This window comes from Bombus bifarius, unplaced genomic scaffold (assembly GCF_011952205.1).
Source record: "Bombus bifarius isolate JDL3187 unplaced genomic scaffold, Bbif_JDL3187 scf7180000007970, whole genome shotgun sequence".
Taxonomy (NCBI): Eukaryota; Metazoa; Arthropoda; class Insecta; order Hymenoptera; family Apidae; genus Bombus; species Bombus bifarius.
The window spans coordinates 6,804,335-6,828,748 of record NW_022884356.1 but is presented as its reverse complement, the minus strand read 5'-3'; the positions used below and the strand labels follow the sequence as shown (position 1 = coordinate 6,828,748).

The following is a 24,414-nucleotide window of genomic DNA, read 5'->3' as shown; positions in this document are numbered from 1 at the left end:
AAAGGCGAGGGTAGCGAACAACGATCCTGGATGAGAGGGAAAGAGAGAAGGGGAGAAAGGGGAAGAGTGAGTGGCGGACGTAGAAGAGGTAGAAGGGAGGATGGGGGATGGGATTTCAAACGAAATCAATTCAGAGTCGCTGTCCAGTCGAACGTTACCCCCGCGAGCGCCGGAGTAAATGTTGGCCGAAACAGTAATTTTACGCTCGGTCCATGCCGATTTCGAATCCTGATTCGCTTTGCCGCGAACCGTCACAAGAGGCATCGGACCGATTCCCCGTGGGATTAGCGGGAAATTTAAAGTTGCACCGAACGAGCCGCGATCGTTTTACTCGTCGGGTCACGCATGATCGTTATTTCCCCGAAACCTCTTCCTCGTCGATAATTCGTTCGAGATCTGATACGGATATCGATATGTACGTAACTACGTAACTGGATGACCGAATCTATTTGCGATTGTCGTCGCGACGATGCAATCGGCGTGTGACAACGATAAGAATCGGCAGTAAAGTGAAGATTAGCGTAAGGGGGAAAGGTGTCAGATTCCGGAAAGGTAGAAAATTAAGTCGGTGTTTATCCGACGAGTAATAAAAGAAACCGCCAAAGAAAGACGTAGTGTAATAAATGGCAGAGGTATATAAGTACTCGCACGAGCTAAGAGGTTTTATTAAAAAATACTTAAGTGCCGTTTTAGGAGCGGTGAATAAATGATGCGCCGCGAGATAGAGGTAGAAGAATGGACATGTAGAGCCGAGAGAAAGAGGGAAGCAGGAGGGTGGAGAGGGAGACTAATTCGACGGTATAACGAAGTCGACGGTAATCCATGCACGGACAATTTCATTTCTGCCGTCGTGAACCCTCTTTCTATCCCGCACCCCCTTTTCCTCCGGCATCTCCTCCACCACCTCTACCGCCTCCTCCTCCTGGTCCGCTGTTTCCCACTCTTTTCTCTTTCTCTCTCTTTTCTTCCATCGTTTTATCTCTGCCTCTCGGCACGGTCGGAGCCTGCGCGGTAACTTTTTTGATAAACTGTTTTCCGCGTTTTTCGCCGGTGGATGTAAATTAAATCCTCCATGGAGGCCGGAGGAGGCTTGCATCTCTCCCAGCTGCCCCCAGGATCCAACTGCCACCTCCCTCGTTCCGTGCCTATGCCGCACGGCTTGCAGTACCCCGGTCCACCAGCCATCACGGTGGATACAAAGCCGATTAGGGCGGGATACCGGCTACATTATCATTTCACGTTTTTCGTGCGGAGCACAAAAACGAGAAGAGTCTCCGGGCAACGAGCGCCCGGTATCTCGACGGCTGACGCGCGAGCACGCCAGATCCTGCGCGTACTCAGCGCAGGAGAGGATGGACGTAGACGAATGCGCGCGTTTTTCCGTGGAAATCCTTCGAACGTGGATAGCAAATAACGCTCGATAACCGGACCGCGTGACGCGACTACCGAGACACGCGGAATAACGAATTACCCTACCCGTGATTTAAAACTCGAGTAGACTTCCTCCGGATGTTAGGATCGTACAGTCGAGATATCCGATTTAATTATGTTTTTAAGAGAATCGAAAAAAATTGCGAGAGAATTCAAGGGATTTTGTGTACACCTACTTTTGCGGATATTTCCCGGATTTTTGAAGTACCATGTATGGCGGCAACTTTTTTATGTTACAATACTTATTCCTTGGTAGAAAAAAATCAATTAACGAATTACATCGTAGTAAATTATATCATCTAAATTCTTTCTATTCTACGATTTACGTACCTTGTTAAGCTTATAACGCAATCTAATATTTTTATATAATTGGTAAAATGAAATTAACACTTCAAAATTATAAAACCTAATTGTCTATGAAAGGATTTTCAAATTTTCTCTACGTAGTTATAACATAGTAGATACTTCTTTGGTATAGCAATATTTATATATTTCTAATAATATGTAGGTATAATATTTTTCCCATTACTTTCGCAAACACGTGTTTGCAATATGATTGACTACGATATTTTCGATAGATCGGAATGCGCGAACGCGCTAAGTACAACCACTTTAAGAAACGGTTAAACGCGGTATTATATCGAAAGTGGCCCCGCACTTGTCTTAACGATCTCGCGCTAGGATTAATTCGCTTAAAAACACATACAGGTCCTTTTTTCGTGGCGGTCGCGTTAGTAGTCAGCCTTAGTTCTAAAAGTTCCTCTCTCTTCTAACCGCGTCTGAAAAGCACGCGACTGCCTGTTCCACGGAAAACAATTACGTCGGAGTGGTGGTAGTATTTAAACGTGTAGAGAGAAAGAAGAACGCGAAGGGGTTCAAGGAGTGGAATCAGTGTCGCGAGAAAACCGAGGCCGTCTCGTTAATGACTCCACTAGTCTCGTCTTAAGGCAAGAAAAGAAGATATTCGTGTCAGTTGGCCTCTCCCGGCCGCAAACGAAACAAAAGGGATCGCAAAGGAGAACGATCAATATTTAGTTAGACCGGGACGCGGTCAATATCGTATTTTAATTCCGTGGCGTCTCTTTTATCTGTATATATGTGTGTAGGATGTGGTGGGTATGCGTGTGTCAACGATGGCGAAGGCGATCACAGCGCAAAGAAACAAACCGAAAAAGGAGGAGAAAGGGATAAGCGAAAGAAAGAGAGGAAAGAAAAAGAAGATAAAAAGTAAGCACTCGCATTTAGAAACGGCACATTCATCGTGGACGATGAATTTTCTAGGTCTCCTTGCTCGTGCAAGCTCGGCCGCTCGCTTGCACTTGCTAGCTAAGTAATGCATCGGCAAGTAGCGCAACCGGAGCAAAGCCGCCGAGAGCGAACTAGGCAGCGTGCCAAGTGTTTCCTTCGCGGATCGGCCAACTATTTCCGATATTTCTTAGGTAGAGGGGCTGATATTGTACGGTAGCCGGCAGATGTTTCGGCGTAATTTGCGCCCGACAGGAATGCACTCGGTGAACAATAGAAATACGGATAACGAGCCCTCGGACCTAGCTCATACGGCCCGGACAATAAAATTCTTTAGAACGTCACAAGCATTTTTCTCGAGGTATTAAATACCCCCGGAATGACAAGACTCCGAGACTTTACGTAATCAGGCCACCGTGCAATATCCTGTTCAGTATCATCGACCTCGCGGATCTAATCAATCGTCCTACCTACTTCGTTTCCTCTCATTCGCATCGATACGGGTTATCTGGTAAAAAAAAAAAAAACCGAATCATAATTGGACCATTCTACTACAAATATCGTTGTTTTTCTCTCGATCCTCCAAATTAATCGAATCTGGAGAGTGATCGACGAGAACATGTACGGGAACGTTAACATCTTCTGAACTTTAATCTGGTCGAAATCGGGGGTCGAAATCGTCGAGTGTCTTTGAAGTCGCAACATCTTACGAAAGACGAGGATCTCACGAGATCTTTCGGCGCAATATCCTCGCTGGCAGGGTCAATGAACCAGTTCGTTCTACCAACAAGAAGAAAGATGACTGCCCAAGGGGGCATCGTGAGTTTGGAGGAGGGAGAAGGTGGTAGGGAAAAGAATCTTTGGCAGGGAGTGTACCGTACTCATGCTGCAAGTAGCAGCTCATAGCGACGGATTAGCCTTGCAGTGGCGATGCTTACATCCCCTATAAAGTCCCCTGGCATCACCCTCCGCCACCCCCTTCTCCCCCCTGCTCCTCTTCCTTTTCTCTCCCCGCGCAGAGGCTCGCTCCCATCGAAACCCCGTCAGCTAGCCCCCGCCTCCTTCGTTGTTCCTCCCGCGATAACCCTGCGGCCACCGCATTGTCTGCCGCCCAGCCAATACCCGTCGTGTTTCTCGTACTTGTGTTCATTATCAAAAAATTCGAAAAGGAATGATGCTGCTGCTGCCACGGCTGCCGCCTGACTGGTTGCCTGCTGCAACGCCAGCAGGAACCCCTTATGTTACGGCACTGACATATCGCGAGGGTGGTAAGCTCGTTCGCTCTCTTCCTCGTCTGTCTGATCAGGACTCCTATTTTTTTCTGATCGTTCGCGGGGGCGAATTGCGCGGCGAAGGTGTTGTCAGAAGGGGGGTTGGTTTCCACCGTTTAGAATATCGAGATTCTTCTTTTTCCTTACCGAGGATCGATCGATTTTAGTACGCGTTTGTTACGATATCAAACGACATTCAGACGATAGCGGAACAGAAATGGAATCGATGAAGATCGCATTAATAAAAATTCAACATCGAACGGCATAAACGAACGACTTCACTTCGTTTCACCCTCGTTCAGCCGGCGTTTCTCTTGGTTTATCAGTACGAGCGACGAGAGGAAAAACGAGAAAGAAGAAGCGGGAGCTTCTGCTTGTTTGCTGGTATATAGCATTGGAGTTTCAAAGATGACTCCGGAGTCGTGTACTCGGCAACAAAGGGGTAATCCCTGCGGAAGCCAGGTGACGGGGCGCGGAGAGGGCGGCGAAGGGTCGGCAGTGCGTGAAAACCGCGAAGAAAACCGAATAAGAAGAGAAATAACGTTAACCGGAAGTTTACGGCGCTTCGGGTAACTCGTTGCTAGTCTGACTTCCGGAGAGCAGGGAAAGAAAAGGGTGAAGAGAGGGACAGAGAAATGGAAATAGACAGAGAGAGAGAAAGAGAGAGAGAGAGAGAGAGGGAGAGCAGAGGGTGTTGGATTGTTGGCGGGTGGCAAGGTGGATGCGGGGGTTGGCGGTAATACCGAGCGGCGGAAGAGAGAAGAAGAATGCAAACCAAGACAGAGATTTCGCTGCCGGCTGGTTGTGAACGGAGTGTAGAAGGAGGGTGTAAGAGGAGATGGAGGAGGCAGCTAACGGTCGAGGAAGGCGAGAGAGGGTTGAAGGAGGTCGTGGTGTGGGCGGGTTTGGCTGAGCGCGCGAAAGAGAGAAAGAAGGTGGCAGCAGTGCCTAGGTAGCGAAGGCGTACGGGCGAGAGAGAGCCAAGCGCCACTAATTAGTGCCAAGAACGTAATTAAGTAATTTTTAATTAAGTGACTGCCGTTTACGCGCACAACCACCACGTACGAGGTAAGCTGACTGGATGCAGGGTGCTTCATCCCGGCTGCATCGCCGTAAGCCGGATTACCCTTCTTCCGAAAAATTCGCTTCCTCGCGGGAATTCGGGCGATAACCGACGAGTTTCACTTACTCTGCGAAGATACTTGCCCGCGGTGTGCGTAAATGTGGAGAACGATCGTTCGATCGAGAATATCGGATACTCGCAATTCGTACGTTGGAGTTAAAAAAAAAAAAAAAATGAAAGCGGATGGATCATTTGCGTTTCAAAGATGCGCAAACAATGCGTGCGTGTTCGTACATTTGCAAAGATACGTACGTGTACGATACAAACGACTCGACAAAGTCGCGTGAACGTAGCAATTAAAGAACCGATCGATTCGGCAAATAATAAAATCGCTCGCGCGATGAACCGAGGCTGATTATTTGGTGGAGGAATGAGGCACCCTGACCACCTCAGTAAGGAAGTAAAAGTCTGGTGGTTAGGGTAGGTCGGTATTGTAGGTACCTGTCTACAGAAGGCCAGCGTCAGCAACGGTGGTGGTAGCGGCAGCACAGCGGTAGCAAGTAGCGGTACCCAAAGAGTTGCCACTCCATTGTGCCGTACACTGAGTTTTTAATTAAGGAGCTGGCGCGAATTTCTCGAGATCTCGCTCGACTACCTATATAACTCGTTCGCTCGTGGTTCGCCATTACGTCCGTGCGTGTACGTCTTTGGCAGACGGCCGCGTGCAGGACGCGCGTGCATCTGTGTAGCACAGAGACACGAAAGAGAACACGAGGAACGAAAGAGGGCTCCTTTGTGAACTTCAAGGGCCTTGCGGCGGCCGAAGAGATCACCGGCGTCTTCTTCTTTTCCATTCCTTCGTTTTCTACCCTTCGGAGAAGCAGGTATAGCCGTCAGCAAGGCCGCGGCCCGAAAGTCAAAGACCAAAGTTTCCTTCTTTTCATTAGAGGGTCCTGGCTACGGAACTGCCACGATACATTCTCTCCCGTCTCTTCCTACCCCTTTCTTTTCCTACCGCCACCCCCTCCGTCATCGTCTTCTCCTTTCCCTCCCTTTTCTACTCCTACCACTTCTTACTGTTGCTGCTGTTTCTGCCACCCCCGACTCTTTCTCGTGTTCGATGTATTACCTCTGGCCCTAGACCACCTTTCTCTCTCCCTCTCTCCTTCTCTCTGCTTCTCTACGCTTTGGCTTTTGTCTCAAAGAATTCGTACTTGCTCATTTCGACCAGAATCCTTTCTTCCTCTCGACGACCGGACTCTCCTGCATGCGAAATGAGAAGGAAATCCAGAGAGGACTTTGCACAGAAGCGAATCGGAATCCTCGGGGAAAAGAGACGGAGCCGAAGCTTCCGATGTCAACGATCTCGAAGACATGCTTCGTTTTTCTCGGAGAAGTCAGACGCTCGCATCGTCGTTTCGTTTCTTGCTACGAATCAACGTTGCTTGAACTCGAATGAGAACGACAGAAAAATAAAAAAAAAGAAGACGAAAGACATAGGAGAGAGGGGAAACGACACACAATGAAGCGAACCTGGAAACAAGCGTTTTAAAAATTAAGGCCTCCATACTAGAACTTCTTCCCCGCGGTAAACCACAACGTGTTCCATGTAAAAAATAAGCGAAATCTCGTCTTGCTCGGAAACTCAACGAACCAGGAAACGAGCCCAATTACAAGCATCGTGCGGTACACTGTTCCATACATATACCGCGCACATGTCGCGTGTCCAAAAACCATAGCGACCAGCGGGAAAGGACGAAGAAGAGAAAGGAAGGCTCGTGAAACAACGAGACCAGCAAGCAGGAAGCAGCCAACGAATTGAAAGAAGAACACGCCGGAAGAAGAGTCGGATGGGGATACATAGGTGGAAGTAGAAAAGATTACGAGAGCATAGTAATTACAAGGCTCGTGTTCCTCCGGCTCTATCCCGTAGCTCGGGATACAGAGAACAGGCCACTACCTACGAACGTAAGCACGCGTTCGCTTCGCCTCCTGCACGTTACCTACGAACGTTTGCATACGACGTACGGATTTCCATCTTTCTCTCTCTTCTCTGTCACAGTTGCTCCCGGTGTGTCTACTACCTCAAGGCTCGAATTTTCTCCGACTACCCACCCTCTTTCTCTTCCCTCGGTTGCAGCCAGCTTATTCCTCACAATAAGAGAAAACCGGGGCTCGGTCGTCATCGTTCGCGTATGGGTGCACACGCGTACATACGTGCAAGAGCACGCGTGACGACGCTCGTGTCTAGCTTTCTCGCTAAATGGCCCTCGCCTGCTCTCGCCTGTTTACCACGCAGCCGCCCACGCACGCCTTCTACCGCCAACCTATCCCTCGACTCCATCCACCGTCAGCCCTATGTCTCGCACTTCTCTCCTTCTACGAAGCATGCACAATCTTGTGGGATTAAAACACAAGCCGCCGCGCACGCCGAGGAGCAGCGAACACTCGCGCGGTCCCGCGCCTCCAGGTTTCCTACAGTCTCTCGGCCCGTTTGTAGTCGTCAAGATTTCGGCGAACACACGGATTACCGCTTTTTCGCCTTTAATTTCAATTTTCTGCCGCTTATTGTCCCTTTGTCGTTCGCGCGTGTTCCATTTCGTATTACATGTCGATCGTTCTGACAAATTTTTGGTTGTCATAGTTTCGGGAGCGATTTTTTCAATATAGAAGTACGTTGTATTTGTTGAATATCATAATTAGACCGCAAACGTTGAGGCAATTTATGAAAAATAGGTATTTTCAAGATATTCTAATGCGCATTTATCATAGATATTACGTCGCTCGGAAAATTCGTAGTAAAAGTTAAGACAGATTGGAATGAAAAGATAGTTAAGAATTAAACATTGTGCCATCTGTAATTTTATGAAATATAAATAGACATTTATGCATGTAGGGTTTGAAATGTCTTTTTTAAGTTTGTTTTCTGTTTAGTATAATTATTTGAAAGCTGCTCTTATTGAAGAGGTATTCGTTTCTTTTTTAATTTGTAAAACGATATCGACGTTTCATGAGAGTAGAAATCTGTAATTGGCTTAATTTCTTTTCCGATCGTATTTTAAATAGCTGAGAATCGAAGATTAACTCCACAAACTAGCTATCCAAAGAAAATCGTGTCTTTCTATAATTGATAGAATCCGCGCAAATGAAAATCCTCGCATATTATTATCAACATGAACGTGATCGAATAGCTGTCCGCTTAATTTTACTTTTTCTCTAAATAAGAAACGACGTACACTCAAACCGTGGTGATCATATTAAAGACAGGAAACACGATAATAATGAAAAAAGCTGTGATTTCGTATCGGCTAATTCATCAACGATCCATCGATTGTAATCATTTTCCGTTGAAAAAGATTTTATGCGATCTAAGGACGCTAAAACGAGAAAACAACCATTATGTCGACCGTCCACGTTGAGAAACGTTTTTGCTGCCGAGTAATCTGCTTCGATCAAACCTGCTCGAAAAAAGCGGGAAAAAGAAACGGAAAATCAGTCAAGAGAAATATCATAAAAATAACAACTAAAATCTCTTAACTTATTTGAATGAAAATAATAAAATACAAAACTTGCGGCAATTCTCAATATGACCGATAAAATTATTTTAACCTACAGTTTTTTACAATCCAAATAAATAATCCGATTTTCTCTTTAAAGGTAGAATCAAGAACTATCGAAGAACATCGCGGTTTGCAGAAATAGCGTGGAGGCGAAGGAAAGTGGTCGCTAACGACCGGTCACGTGCTCGTGTCCGGCAGATAGGGGTTGGAAAAGGAAATTCCTGTTTAGAAAATTACCGCGTCATTACCCTAACCATCGTGGTCAGCGGGGACAGGGTGGAGAACCGACTGGCAATGTCCACAGCAAAGTAGATCGTCGGTTGATAAGGACGAGGCGAAGGAGAAATTAGAAAGAGAGACGCGAACAGGCACCCTCGTTGAAGAATTATCGAGGATTTCGAGACGATAAGCAACCCCTCGAAAGCGTGACTGGGTAAATTCATCGTCGACTTCATTATTCGACTGCTCGAGAGCTTTCGATTCTTCGTTTACAACGAACACTTCCTCTTCTTATTACTTTACTCGCGTTCCAGACACTTTGCTAGCTTAATCGTTAACCCCCGCGTTTATGTTTATCCAGTTACGTTTTCGCGTCTTTTTTTTTTCATAGACAGAACGTTGTCCTTTCGTCTGGATTTATCTGCGTCTGATCGTAACGATTGGAGTATTGTAGGAAGTTAACGAGCATGGAATTACTAATTTTGCCACGAGTTTTCACAACAGACTGTTCTAATAGGAATTTTAATAAGTATGTTTTATTTGTAAATTGTGAAGTATACGAAAACTGTTATCTGTGATTACATGTATACAATGCGTACGCATACGTATATAATAAATAGAAAATTTTTCTTAGCAGATACCAAACAGATCTTTAAGTATCAATCGATAATTATTGATCAAGACATATTTGTTTAAAAAAGATATAAATGTAATATAGATCGTGCTCTACCATTGATATTAGCTTTCATTCAAATTAACGGACGTTTCCGAAGAAATCTGTTCCTCGATAATTCTAATTTCTTATTCTCTAAAGAAAAAATCATCTTTGTATAATATTATCGCGGTTTGACGTCAAATTTCCGAGGTACATCTTCTCGACGCGATCTATTTTTCACCCTTGCCTCCTACGAATTCTAAATTAGTTCGTAGCAAACGAAGCGATCGGTGAAAACATGGCAAAAAAATGTGAGTTCAGGGAAAAAAAGGTCTGCCGATATAAAAGAAACAAGAGGAGGAATCGCGGTGGCCTTTTATTCGCTACCGAGAAGTCGTGCGGCTCCACGCGACGCAGATCCATCGCGACGCCCCGTCTCTGTGTCGTGTACGAGCGTTGTCCATTATACGACATAAAATTCCTTCCATCCGTACGATAAGATCTCTCTGGCCGAGTCGCGTGTCCTACCGTGAGATCTGATAACGAACTAACCCGAGTCCGCGCGCATCTCACCCTTTCTTTCTCTCGTTCTGTCTACCCTCCTTTTTTCCTCCCTTATTTCGCGCACAAACAGACGAACGGAGGCAGAGATGCAGCCAGATATAGAGAAAGAGAGCTAGAGAGAGAGAGAGAGCGGGACACGAACGCGACACACGTTCGAGGCGCACACAGGCGTCGCAACACTGTCATCGACGACCCCAATCATCCCCCCCGGCAAGCTTCATCGAACGAAGGCTGTCAATATCGTCGTCGGTATAAGCAGATCCGATGATGTACGCTCGACGTCAACGAGTCTCCGTAAGATATCGGACGTGCTTTCGATTCGACGTGCGCGTGAGAAAATAGGGTGCGAAGAATCGCTTTGTGAAAGCTCGTCCCTCTCTTTCTCGCCTGATCTCCTTTCGCTCCTCGCCTCGCGCTTTCCACGACGCTCAACACCGGATCCTCTTTCTCCCCCTTAAGTCTTGTCGCTTCGGGACCGATTTTCTCGCCGCGCGAACGTCTAAAGGAAATATCCTTGTGCGTGTGGCGTTCGTGTTGCGAAACAGTTTATTAATTATTATTTTAATAATTAAAGTTGGAAATTTGAAATATTTCGTCAAATAGAATATATGATCGAATGCATATATGTGTGTTTGATTATGAGTTTCAAGCGTGATTGCTTTTTGATTATAATGTTCGAGGTGATTAATGAAAGACAGATTATCGCGTGTCGGTATTTAATTATTTAATAAAAAGGGTGTTGCATGCTTTTGGAGTATTGAAGAACGTCGTAGTTACATGACACGTTTATTTCTTCTTTTTATCGTTGTAATATGAACAAATTACGATTCTCTGGATCAAAACGATTCTATCAAGCAGAAAGTTCAAGAAAATCTGCCGACTAAATTTATATGTATTCGATTAAATTTGAAGAAAGGTTTCCGAACGATTGCAAAGTACGTAAAATTTCCATGCGTACTTCTTATCGATCGCATCGATCGATTCCTCGAACGTTCTCCTATTGTTGGTTCGATAAAGCCAAAAATTCATCACCTTGACAGCTTCTTATCTGAATCTTGCCTGTAATTCACTCGGGTCGTAAGCGATTCGATTGAACCAAGGGGTAGATCGATCGATCATAGCAACCCCTTAAATTGATTCGAACGTTCTTTTCCCCGATGAAAATCGGTCGAAGCTGACCGGGAAGATTGAAAAAGCGTGGACGATGGCAACGGAACACGACTCGGTTCTCGTGACAAAAGTATAACGTCGGCAGGGTGGCGAAGGGTGACGGGTGGTCGGAGTACACGTAGCAGCGTAGAATAATGTGGCGAAGCATTTCCGCATAGGAAGCCGTGCATTAGGCTATCAGATCGAGCACGCTCGACAACGACTGCCGTAGAGCCAGGAGGAAAAAGTGTCCGGGGTAAACCCTTACGTGATTAGTCGTCAAAGGAGAGGGTTCGTAGGGTGAAAGTGTGCCTAATGAGCCGCGAGATTGGCACCTTCGTGTCGTCCTTTAATCGCCATTTTACGGGAAACTTGTACGAAACTAATATGCAAGGATTATCAAGAGGAAAGTTGTCAATTTCTCCCTTTTACGATCGTTAGGGTGGCCGTCGGGGTAGACGCGGTAATTATTTATGGACACGGCCAGGCTAGAAACATTGAGATTATAACCGGCACCGTCCGAAGGGTGGATCTTTTTTCCCTCGCGATTAATTCTCTCCATCAACCGCAATAGTTTATCTGTCGCGGACGGTCCGCCTCGAACGCGTTAATTTTATCACCCGACTTCGGGTTAATTGCACATCGTCGTTCGCTCGCGTTCCCCTCCGACCCGTTTCAGAAGACGGTTTCGATCTTTCGATCGTTTCGTTGCGTCGTTGATTATCGTTGAAGTCGAGAACGAAGGAAAAAAGAGAAAGAAGAAAGGAGTTTGCGGTTCAAGATCGAGATCCCCTTTGATTTTCGCGAACATCGCGTAGGACGAAATTCGACGAGCTAAAGAAACAACAAGGGGTGAACGGAGAAATATAGCTATCGGTTTCGTCGATCGTCGTTGAAAGAGATTCCGAAAGAACCCTTGTCGTGTTTCGCTCGTTCCTCGTCTGGTTCGTCATCGGGAATAGTAGCTGCATGAGACAGCGAAGAAGAAAAAGGAAAGAACGAGGTTGGGGAGGTACATAGGTTGAAGAAGAGAGACCAAAGACCCCTCCGGCCCCGACACGACGAAATGTACCGAAATATATTCAGTCGGTAATTAGCTTTGTGCTTAACGGCGGAAGCCGACCTCCGATGCAATTTTTACTGGACGTTTGAAACTTTTGCAAACACACTCCGTTCCTGCCCGTTCTCTCTTATCAACCACTCTAGCCGATTCTCTTTTTCGCTGCCTTCGATGAAAATGTTTCGGGTGAACGAAACAGGGCCACGAGGGGATGAGATCGCAGGGGTGCGGAACACAAGAGCATAGGCACGAGGAACAACTTCCTCGGTACAACTGCGATTCGCCATTCGTCGTGCCCTTCGCTTTACTTTTTTTATTTCACAGTCGACAAACGCGACGACGACTCGCTTTTTCCTTTTTTTTTCGTATGTTTTTGGTATTCCGAATTTCGTCGCTTCGTTTTCTGATCAGTGACTCGCGATAGATCACAGATGACTCCGGAATTACGTTCGTGGTTTCGGCGAACAGGCATTTGACCGCACACGTCGTTTTTACGGAATAAAATTTCGAACAACTTTTTTTTTCGCTCATTTTCCCCGACGGAATTTTAAGTGTACCCTTTCCTCATTTCCATGGGACTAGCTTTTTTAATGGACCTTTTCCTGCGTTAATTAAATTTCGCGGCCGGTCTCCCCCGTTCGCTCGAGTGCCTCGAATATTTCGTACGAGATCGACGAAACGATGCGCGATGATGGACATTGAATTTCGATGATGAAATTGATTGCCACGTATTTTAAAGCGTATAGCCTGCGTGAACATTTTCATTGCTGATTTCAATGGAATTCAACGATTCACGATCAGCCGTGTAAGAGACAATTTATTCACGTTTTGTTTCACGTGTGACAGTTGAATTCGTAATCGCTGGTAATAAATAAAATCGTAACATAATCTTTAGACGTTCTACCAGATTAGAGTCATTTTCTGGATTGATATTATCGAATCTTGCGATAAACGCAATTAGCAGCGTTTATCGTATAAATTACAGAATACAAACTTGTTCGACTTAAAGTTAAGACACGAGTCATATTATATTAGTTGAAGATTACAGCATACGAATTTTGTTATTAAAAGAACTGAATTTTATAATAATTTTACTAAAGATATAAAAATACTTGCGATGATTATAAGACAAAAATTTATCATAGATCATTTCGCCCATAATTATTGAATCTCATAAAAAATAATCTAGTGTCCGAATACTCCTGAACGATAGTGTAATTCTAAATCCCTCACCCTCGAATAAGTCACGAAACGAGCAAGCAACCCTCCCTTCAGGAATAGAGCCGCAAACGCGTTGAATGTCGGAGGTCGAGCGAAAACTTATGGTCTCCAAGAGGATGGGCGTCTCTCGCGATAAGAAAGCGGCAATAATGTAGGGACACGGGCACGCGTTTCTCGACCGCCTTATATCTCGGATCTGTACTGTACTCAGCCTAATTATAATCAGCCTAATGCCTGCTGTGGCCGGTACGCGCCGGTACCCGCGCTGACTCCTACGCTCTTCATACCTGGCCGCAATGTAGCCGCTGTTACTTATTCCCGACCGAAGAGAGGGTAATTAAGATTCGGACACACCCATCGTGACTCTCGTCTCTTGGGCTCTGACCGCTTCTACACAGGGAGTGGTCGATCACTTGAAAAGCTCGTTCTCGTTTGCATACACGGAACAGGACTCGCGTACCTCAAACATCTTCCACGATCGCGTTTCTTTTCCCGACTGCGACACGGAAACTCTAGCTAGGGAGTGGCAACACGATGTCAATCGAGAACGATGTTCCTCGTTGATTCCCGGATTTGCGAGTTCCAAGACGACGATATCTCATATCGACGATCGGCCCTTACAGCAGAGTCGTTCTTGTCGTCGGGGAATGTTATGCAAATTCATTCGCTACCGATGATCGGCACTCTCTTTTGGTAAATAACGAGCATGCAATCGTTGATCGAAGGATCGTTCCCGTACATTATCTTTGAGGCTCGAAAGAAAATTTGTTCATTTCTTCTTACATACGATAGTATTATTTTTTATGACTTCGGTATATTTTAAATAAACGTTCAAATCGTCTATGTTATCGCGTAACAAATTTATATGATTCATGTACGTGCAAATTAATCCAACTACGATTAAGAGTCCATTCTTACGTAACGTATGTAAGATCCTTAATCGATGTTCGTAATTCGTTAAATTTCTATACTGCTAAATCTGAACATGCACGTGTTAAAACGCACGAAGAAGATATCGTGGTTATACAATGTCTCAGCGTCATATGCTACGGAATCTTAACCGTTACTCGAACTTTGGAACAATCCTTCGACTTCCGTGGTTAACCGTAAATTCTCGATACAATGTCGCTGTACTCACCGGAAGTTGGAGAACCACTTGACCAGCTGCGCTGTGTTGTTCTTATTGAACCTGATGTCGGGGAAGTACATCTTGAGGATGGACGAGGACGGGTACCTGACCCAGAAGAACATCAGCTTCGCCTTCCTCAGATGTATCGGTGTCAGCATTGACGAGTTCACCGTGGTTAAGGAAATACTCTTTTGCTTGTCAAACGACCATTGAAATGAATTTTTAACATGTTTCGAACATATTTCGTCGATTCTATCACAATTCGTGCCCTATCTCTCTATCAAGAGAAAGGAAGAGGCATGGATTTTGATAAAGGCGTAAGTAATGTCGTCGATCCGAAGAATGGACGTTCTGTACGGCAATCTGTTCCTATGTACGCAAATATCTCAAACTTAATCGTGTTTCCTTCGTATCAAATTGGATTAGAAATCGTACAAGCTGTGGATGTCGCGAGGGTAGTAGGGCTCGAACGTTCTCACCGAGGTTGACCCACGATTGGCCGTATCCTCAACGGAAGCCTTACCGACTCCTTATCGGTAATAGGATCTCTTCATGTGGTTTCATCGCATTCTTATTTGGTTAATCCGTGTGTTCGATCTGCCGCAGTTCGTCCATGCCTTAAGGCACGCTTCTCGAAGAAATCCATCCCCTATCGAACAAACCGAAAATTCGTCTCTTATTTGTTCCTTAACCGAGACGAGTGCAATTGAAAGTTAATGCGAATAAATTCATCGTCAAAGACATTATCAGCGAAGACAGCCCTATAACGAACTTGTTTCTTACTATCAGGTGAAATTTGTGCAACGTTTTTCTCGGATACTCGATCCGCTGAAAGTCATCTAATTCCGCGAGGAGACGGGAAAAGCGCGGAACGTTTACAATTTTCACGGACGTCTATCGTCATTGGTGTTACCGTCAGCGTGCGAACTCTCAGCGTGTACAAGCGAAGTCGTTCCGTTCACGAGCGAACGAGTCGACAAGTGTAGCCATACGCATCAAACGTGCACGCGTGGTGCGCGTCGCATTTTGCGCTTGCGGTAACGTCGATGAGCGATAACGAGATGCCAGACAGTAATAAGGGTTATTCCGGCGTGTAGCCACCCCTGGATTAGTCGAGCTGGTCCTCTCAACGCGCGGCCCGCACCTACGTGTCTCGTGCTTATTATGCTATGTAATCGGCACACCTCGAACACTGAAAAGGAAAGACGGGGAAAGAAAGCCAGCGATATAGCGTTTATAGGTACATGTTGTCGAGGTGGATGACGATTAAGTTACCGGTGATTTTTGATCGACGGAAGAACCACGTGAGATCATGAAATCGTTTTTCAATAGGCGCAGAAACCTGTGATTTGATTTTAACGAATCGTTCCAGTGGGATACATCGAGAAAATATAAAAACGAATATGATGGAAAGAAGATCTATGAATACAAAGGAAATTATCGATATAACGTCATTACGCTATCGTATCGAATGGAAGAAACTGTCTTAAAATTATTTACAATTACTCGAATTCAGGCATTCTTGCCAGTTTCGCACATCACCCACTACCATGAACATATACGTTACGTTAATTTTTTATAGAAGAAAATTCGATAATCGACAATTTCTTTGCCAAGCCTGTATACCGAAACGTTTGTCTACCCTATCGTCGCACTCACCAGCCCCGGCGATGAGCGTTCACCAACGTTCACCAACACGTTCGGCCGTGAACGTAGCTCGCCCAAGAAAGTCGAGCAGCGTGAAAAGCATATTTGGATACGTCGAAGGCCGGTAGGAACAGCAACAGACAAGGGTGAATCCAGAGGCGAGTGGTGAACAGCAGGTTGCGCCGCGGTCATGCGCTCGACCTACCCCAAGAGGAGGGAGTGAAAAAAATGCGCCATTGATTTTACATCAAAGGCCGACTAAAAAGGCGGCAAAGAACGCCGCGCTGCCGATCGAACGACCCGGACCAACACACGCCGATGCAGTTCTAGCGACGTTGCATCGTTGCCGACGCGTTTACCGCACGCCCCCGCGCGACTTCTTTTTTTCCTGGTTAACGCGAGGTCCCTTCGATATATTTGCCAGTGCTTTCGGTAAGTGTGAGAGCAGCAATGGAGCTACAGCGAGGAGCTACCTTACCCGGCTGGGTCATGCGTGATAATCTAGCTGCTGAACTTTTCGCGCCTGTTGATCACGCTTTCAGACGATCGTAGAGAACGATGTGTCTTAACTTCGTCCGTTCGCCGGCTATTTTTACGAAGTCAAAGCGTACTACGAGGTCACCGATGCCTCCCCGCTCTGTAGATGCGTACATCTCTGGCTGTTTTGCGTGACCGGTTTTCCATCGAAGGGAACGCGTCCAAGTGTTCTTTTCTTATCCTTCGTCGAGCGCGTGACACTACGAGCGTCGATGATCGATGGAACAGAGAAACGGCAGAAAGAAGACAAATAGAAAACGAAAGGATATTCGAAGAACATTTGCGAAGAACGATCGACTCGATTGGATAAAAGGCGGGAAAATGACGAGATATGCGAAAACCATATGGTTTAACTGACAATTCGATATTGGACGATCTAGCGTAAGGAATATAGTTGGAGGCAAGTTGACCCTGTAGAAATGGAGTTTCTACGGTGAATTCTCTCATACGGTCGGAGAAGTAGTAGAAGTGGCTTATCTACGATAAGTTGAGGAGACGTTAGCGAGGAGAAGTTGGCGGACCGCCTTCTCTCTCTCTCTTTCTCTCTCTCTCGCTCTCTCTTTCTCGTTTCCGCGGTTAAATTCCGAAATTGCGGGACAGATTATTGGCTTGCGAAGTTGGGTGAGTCTCGAGGCCGAGGGTGGGCCGAGTAGGCAAAGAACTTTCGACCTCGCGCGTTGTTGCCGGACAAACTCTACTCGTAGGTGCAGCCAACATTAGCCTAACTCCGTGGCAAACTAATCTAACATTCGTCTGAGCCTCCCCGTGGCCACCCACTCTTCCTTCTACTCTCTATCTGCCGATTTCCTTCTCCTTGTTGGCGGGTCTGCCTTTTTCTCTCGTAGAAATCCGCGTTGTTTTCCAAAGTTTCCAACCTCTCTCTCTCTCTCTCTCTCTCACGCGCCCGTGTTCCCTTCTACAGAGGCAAAGAAGAAAAAAGGTACACGGAGAAAAGAAACGAAAAAAACACATTCCTAAGCATCGTCATCAACTCTTTCGCCTTCCTACCACTTTTTGACGCTCGTTTTTTCGCTCGTCTCTTTATACAGCTCTTTAAAAGCGCGGTCCTGACCGTACGCTACTTGCCGATTTAATATCGAAAGTTCCGTCGTACTTTCTTTGGAGAACGTTCAGACTCGCTGTCCCTTCGCGATATTACCAGAGGTACAAAGTCGACGGAGATTCCGCGCGTGTTGTTGTTGCTCCAACAAACAGAGAGATATCCGTTTTCGAGCGGAAACTTCGACAGTTCGCTAACTATTACACAAATGGCCTACCCCTCGTGTTTGAGGCACGTCGTTCTGGACGTTCTCCAACTCTCGTCTACCAAAGGCATCGAGACGAACGTTTTTTTTTTTATTTGCTTTTCTGGTTTTCGTTCTTTCTTTTTCTTTCTCGACGACGTTGTATTAGAAAAGGATATTGTAGGCTGAATCCCGTCGTAACTGATGTCGTCGGAGTTGCAGTCGTTGGGCCGGTCGTTGCTGTCCATCCTGAGATGTCCATAGTCTGGACTGCCATGCTGGGCAGCCGCCAATAAGGCAGGATGCAATATAGATGGCGGATGGGGCAGTGGAGGCGAATCCCTGACATCTACACCTCCACCTGGAGGACTCGCGGGTAAGTGATGTGGCCCCGGAGGTGGTACCTGGCCTGGGTGACCCGCATGAGGGTTGAAGAACGGTGAATACGGCGAGAACACTTGACTTTCGTGAAGACTCGGGTTTGGTATCGCTACGCTGGTTGGCAGGGACACTGGCAGCATCGGTGGTGGCGGATGATACGATCTCGGTGGAGGCGGGGGCGGTGGACTTTCGCTGCCTCCTTGCGAACCGCCACCTTCCTGGGCCAGGATTCTCGACACCGTCCTCGGCGTCAGCCTCGTGTCCGTCACCTGTGGAGGGAAATACTAATTGATGCCTCGATTTTACCATTGTGCAATTCAGTCTCTTATCCTACTTAAAACTAATAAATATTCACTGACGAACGGAATTATGCTTTCTTTTTATGCTTGATGCTATTTTGCATCAAGTATACAAAGTCAACGTTACCATTCATAATTTGGAAGTATTCGTCAGTGAAATTTAGTTTCTTATACTACTTAATATCAAGTATGCAATGCATCGATGAATAAAATTACTGTCGTGAACTATAGATTTGACATATTCCTCGATGAAATTCAGTCTCTTGTTCTACGTTATATTAAGCATTCAATGATATCGACGAACAAAATTATTACAAATTTATAAATGCAAATTATAAATTTGAAATATGTATCGGTGAAATTCATTTCTTTTCTTTTCTTCTGTTTAATATTAACAATACTTATACATTCTCATTGACGAACAAACTTGACGGTACAGATAGTAAATTTGAAATACTCGTCGATGAAATTATATTCTTCTACTACTTAATATCGCGTGTACGATAGTATCGACGAATGAAATAATCGATATAAATTGTACATTTGGAATCCAAAGCAGTGGTAATTCAGTTTTTTATCTTCTTTATCGATATTGACGAACATACAATGTTAACATAATAAATAACAAAATTTGAAATTTTCGTCAGTGAAATTGTTTTACTTGTTCTACTTGATACTACAGATATAAATATGTACGTAATAATATCATCGATAAATAGAAATTTACTGCATAAATTATGGATTTAAAATATTTTCATTGATGCATCGTACTTTATAGAATACTCTTTGGAATTATATTGAGTTGTAATAACAATCGATATAATCGATTATAGATCAAAGACTCGAGCTTTTATCAAGGAAGCAACAAGTGAATTTACTTGTACGAACGGTCGTCTATGACATATCGGTATTTTTATCGAAGATAGAAAGTAGATAATTACCTTATGACGTTTCTTTTTCGGTGTCATTACGAGGGAGAGCGCCTCGTTCTGTTCCGAGTCCCTGCTTTCTCTCTCGTCGCCCCTCAAGTTACAATATTTCTCGCGTTGTTGCTGTTCTCTCTGCTGATGTTCGCGTTGCTGTTGGTGTTGCTGTTGTTGCTGTTGCTGCTGTGCCTGCATAGAGGCCATGCTGTACATCGTTGGCGGTTTTGGCGTCTGAAACATCCTGCCACACGACCTCACGTGCGAGGGCAGTTGATTCATTTGGTTAAGATTGTTTTCCGTGGGGCCAGAATGTGGGCCATGAGGACCACCACCCATGGACCCGATTTGTGGGAAACCCGTAGACTGTGGAGGTGGGGGCCCGCCATTGTGGGGCCCCCGTGGCCCGTTTGGGCCACCGGGTGGTTGCGGTGCTCCTCTATCTACTACTTTCGTCCTGGGTGATTTTCTTTCGAGTATTTGGCTGGCCAACAAAAGGTCCTTGTTTAATTGCTCGGCAGCGACTTGCGCCGCCTCGCTTTGATTTCCAAGATACCTCCTCTGTTGCATGAACCTTGTTACCACTTTGTCGATTAAATTCGTCAAGTACGAGGTTATCTCTGCTTTCAACGTATCCGACAAACTTTGTAGATCTTCGTCGGTTATGTGAGGACCCGACGAGCTAGCTGCGGCCGCTGTACTTCTAAAAACATTTATCCTTTCCTGGAATTCTTTATGTTGAAGAGGCGTACTGGCTGGCTGCATTTGTGGTGTTTGCGGCGTGGACGGGCCGGTATTGCTTTGACTCTGTTGCTGTGCTTGACTCGGAGGCGGTGGTGGAGAACTTTGTCGTTGATGCTGCTGTTGCTGTTGTTGATGCTGCTGCTGTTGCCTGACAGTAGCTTCCTGATGCTGCTTCATTCTCTCCAGAGCAGCTTGTTGCTGTTCGAGGTAGAGTTTCTGTCCCATGTGATACATAGCGGCTGCCGCGGCGTGTGGGTGTTCGGTTGGGAGGGCCGGGAGTCCGTTGTACGGCGGTGGATGAGGTTGCGGTGGTTTGAGCGGTGGCTGAGGACTTAAGGGAGCACCGATGCTTTCGCTCGCGTCCGAATCGATTCTACTCGTAAGCTCATTGTACTTTTGCTGCATCACGGCTAATTGTTCGTGCAACTTTTTCAGCTGCGTCTGGAGGTTATCCTTTTCCTCGCGTTTTTGCCTGATCGTCGAAGGATCCTCCTCCTCCTCGCTCTCTTCTTCGTCGTCCATCATGGTATCGTTAACACCGTGCTGGAGGACGTGATGCACCGTTTGTTGCTGGGGTTGGTAGAGTTTACGTTTCTTGCAACCGTTCACAGTGGCAGTTTGAAGCGCTGGACTGCTACGCATCGTGCTGACGATATTCTCGACGCGAGCGCGCTTCGTTTCCGTGGTTGGCGAGCTGGTCTCCGTTTTGGGCACGATCGGACAAGGAGAGTGACTGGGACTGCGTTTGATGTTTAACGAGTCCTGTATCTCCTCCTTGACGGAAACGGACCCCGACCTTGGTTGCGTGGGACTGGGAGGTAAACTCTGTTCGCAATCGGATCCATCGAGGTTGGCTCCGGGCTCCATACCAGCTTCGGCGAACGCCTCTTCCATAGCACGTGCGGCTGCGGCTGCGTCCTCGGCGCTATCCTCGGCATCGCCCGGCATCACCGTATCACGATCACTGTGATTCGCGTTATTCACGACGTTATTTCCATCACCACTTTCCTCTCCACCACTCTGCACTGTTCCACTACGTGCACTATCACTGTTTTGTTGTTGATGCTGTTGAGGGCTCTGATGATGTTGTTGTTGAGATTTAAGTAGATCCGCTGTGGTGTTGTTGTTGTTACTGTGTATGCTGTTGTTGTTGTTTGGCTGTTCTTGCAGCGCGAGCGCGGAGATTTTGCGCCCTTGGAGTATATCGCGGAGCATGTGCTGCGTGAGCTCGGCGGTGGCGGGATCGTCGCAATTAACTACAGCACCGGATTGCAAATTAGCAGCGGGGTCCATGCCGGCACCAGTCATTCCGTGGCCGCCCTCTGGCGGTGAGCCACCAGCGTCACTGGCCTGTTTGACCTGTCGTCCGAGTAGCTCGTTCAACATCTTGGCGGGGCCGTAACCCGGTGCCCCGAAAAAGCCAAAAGCCGCGTGGGCGGAATGCTGCTGAGTGCTAGGACCCGTGGTAGCTGTGCTTAAATGACCTTGACTGCTTGCCGCTCCAGCTTGAGGCTGCTGAAGCTGTTGTTGTTGTTGTTGTTGTTGTTGCGCTTGCGACTGATGATGTTGCTGCGACTGTGGCTGTTGTTGTTGCTGGTGCGTTGGTCCGCTGCCGCCGAAGATAGAACCGTACAGACCACCGCTGTGGAAGGATGGCCGGGAGGTGAAGTGCGGTATACTCGAGTAGTTGTTGCGCGGCTCGCCGGCGTCCACGCGCTGTCTGGTGCGCTTCTGCTTCTTCTGGAGTCGCTGTTGCTTGCTTTCCGTAGTTGCTCCGTAGGGGGCGAAATACTCGGTCTCCTCCCCCGATGACATCATCGGCCGTCTGGTTGGTCGGCCCCCCGAAGGCCTCCGCGTCCCCTCCCCGCCAGGGTTCCTTGTCACCCCTCCCCTTCTCGCTCGAATAGCCCCTCGTGGCTCAGCGCGCTGCCTCCGTTTCTCTACTCTATTCTCGCCGTTTCCCCTACCACAGCCGTCTTTTCTCCTTGTTCCTTCTACTACCTTGTCCTCCCCACTCTGATCGCCGGCACTCTCCCCTCTCGAATTTCTTCGTCTTTGCCGTCTCCTTCTCCTTCTCTTCCTTTTCCTCCTCCACCTCCTTCTCCTCCGTCGCGCTTCCGCCGCCGCCGCCTCCTCTTCTTCTTTCTCCTCCTCCTTCTCTGCCGCCGCCGCCGCCTCCTCCTCCTCCTCCTCCTCTTCCTCCTCTTCCTCCTCTTCCTCCTCTTCCTCCTCCTCCTCCTCCTCCGCCGCCGCCGCCGACGACGACGACGTCGGCACCCTTCTCCTTCCTGACGAACTCTTGCTTCCTCCTCTTCACCTTTTTCTCCTTCTCTCGCGCCTCCTCTTCCTCTTCTTCCGTCGTTCCTCGGTTTTTCTCTACTTTCTTTTCACTATTCCTCGCCCCGCTCCTTCCGCCTTGGAGCTGACGCCAACAGCTGGGGCTTCTCGATGACTCGGTGTCGGCGACTCGTCCTCGTCTCACAATGACGATTTCTTTTAAGGAGACGCGGCTCGTTCTCGGGACTGTTTCTACTTTTCCTTAAGTCTCTACCGCTATTCGTACCAGGTCCGTCGTTTTCGTTACAATGTCTACCGTTGCCGTTACGTTTCTTCGTGACAGTCGATACGATGTTACTTCCGTTGATGATCACGAGAACTGAGGCCGGTGATCTCGCGGGCGGAATTCTCGTGCTCCCGCCTGGGAGCTGCATCCTTCGAGCTCGCCAAAGGGCTCGGTGCCCCTCGCTCCCTCGTCTCGATTTTCCTTCCCGCGGTTCTTCTTATTCGTCTGCAACACAAACACACCAAGATATGCATTACTTATCTTGCCCCTACAAAAAAAAAAAAAAAAAAAGAAAAAGAAAAATACCGAGCTCGATCACGCTTGTACATAGTGATACACGATCGATACTCCATACTTAGAGAAGTTACGATCGTGAATCGTATTTTAGCTTAAACGCCTTCCGTATATAGGCTCTCTACTTCCGTAGATAAAAGCGTCTGAGACTCTATATACGATTGCCGTTCACTTCATTTTACGACATAGACCGACTTAATTACGAGGAAAGGATGATTTCGTTGTAAGTAGAGAAAATCGAGAAAAAGATGGAGAAAATTTCAGAGGGGAAATATTTAACACGTACTAAATTTCAAATTTCTAAAGAAGTAAAAGCGTAATTGTCATTTTATCAAAAAAAAGAAAAAAACTTATTTATCTCTCATTGTGAATCTTATCTTGATTTCGTTGATAAGGTATTTCGGAATTATATTCGTTTCATCTTACGTACTAGGTGATTTATAATTCATCAGCGTTTTATATAGCCATCGAAATCGTACAGATTTACATAGGAAGTAGCATTCTTTCCTCTGTCAGGTCTCGTATATTTGGGATAAGTATACCGGTTCAATGCACGATCACGTCACGTAACCGTAAGAGAATGTTCACGGGGAGAATAGCAAGTGTTACCAGTTAAAAATACTAGTAATCGATCATGACTACAAGACGAGGAATAGAGCGGTAGCGGGAACGGTATGGTTTAACTTTGTCTGCCGAAGTCTTCTGCCGAGAGTTCTAGCGAGAAAAACTGCAAGTACAGCGAACTGCAGGATTTGTCGAAGACGAGGATGGCCGTGGAAAGACCATAAGAAAATTACTTGTATTGAATTTCTTATTCAGAACGTAGTCAGTTCCGGCAAGTCGACTCTTTCTCAATTACACCCTGTCGTTGATCGATAGTTGGAGACAAAGATGCACAAAAAAGTAATTGACAGTAATCCTCCGTCATAAACTGGATGCGTTGTCTGTTTTAATCGAACTCAAGGATAAAAAGTTGTGCAGAAACTATATTATTAGAAAATTCTATTCCTGTAATTGATTTAATAGACAAATTGTATCCAAAGCTTTGTTTCCTTAATGATTCAAATATGCTTACGTTCTTTTAGAAATGATTTTGCGTCTTAAACTATTAGTTGTCCATTCGAACGTTTCTGTAGATCCTTTCAGATTCTTTTTTTAGATTGTATCTATCTAGAAGTGTATCATTCATCCGCCGTATAATTTATATAAAATTGA

At 46.3% G+C, this 24,414-nt stretch overlaps 1 protein-coding gene across 2 annotated transcripts in view; it reads right to left on the bottom strand.

Annotated features, from left to right (window-relative positions):
• LOC117211315 (homeobox protein prospero-like) overlaps positions 1-22,398 on the bottom strand; it is a 41,148-nt gene extending 18,750 nt beyond the window's left edge. The window contains exons 1-3 of one of the 2 annotated variants that reach the window (XM_033455049.1): positions 19,617-22,398; positions 18,175-18,660; positions 14,577-14,731 (exon numbers count right to left, since the gene is read on the bottom strand). In XM_033455049.1, coding sequence (XP_033310940.1) covers positions 14,577-14,731; positions 18,175-18,660; positions 19,617-22,160 — 3,185 coding nt within the window. In that variant the 5' untranslated portion in view covers positions 22,161-22,398. The remainder of the gene's footprint in view (positions 1-14,576; positions 14,732-18,174; positions 18,661-19,616) is intronic. The other variant, XM_033455058.1, reaches the window with a different exon arrangement.
• Between the last annotated feature and the right edge of the window lie 2,016 nt (positions 22,399-24,414).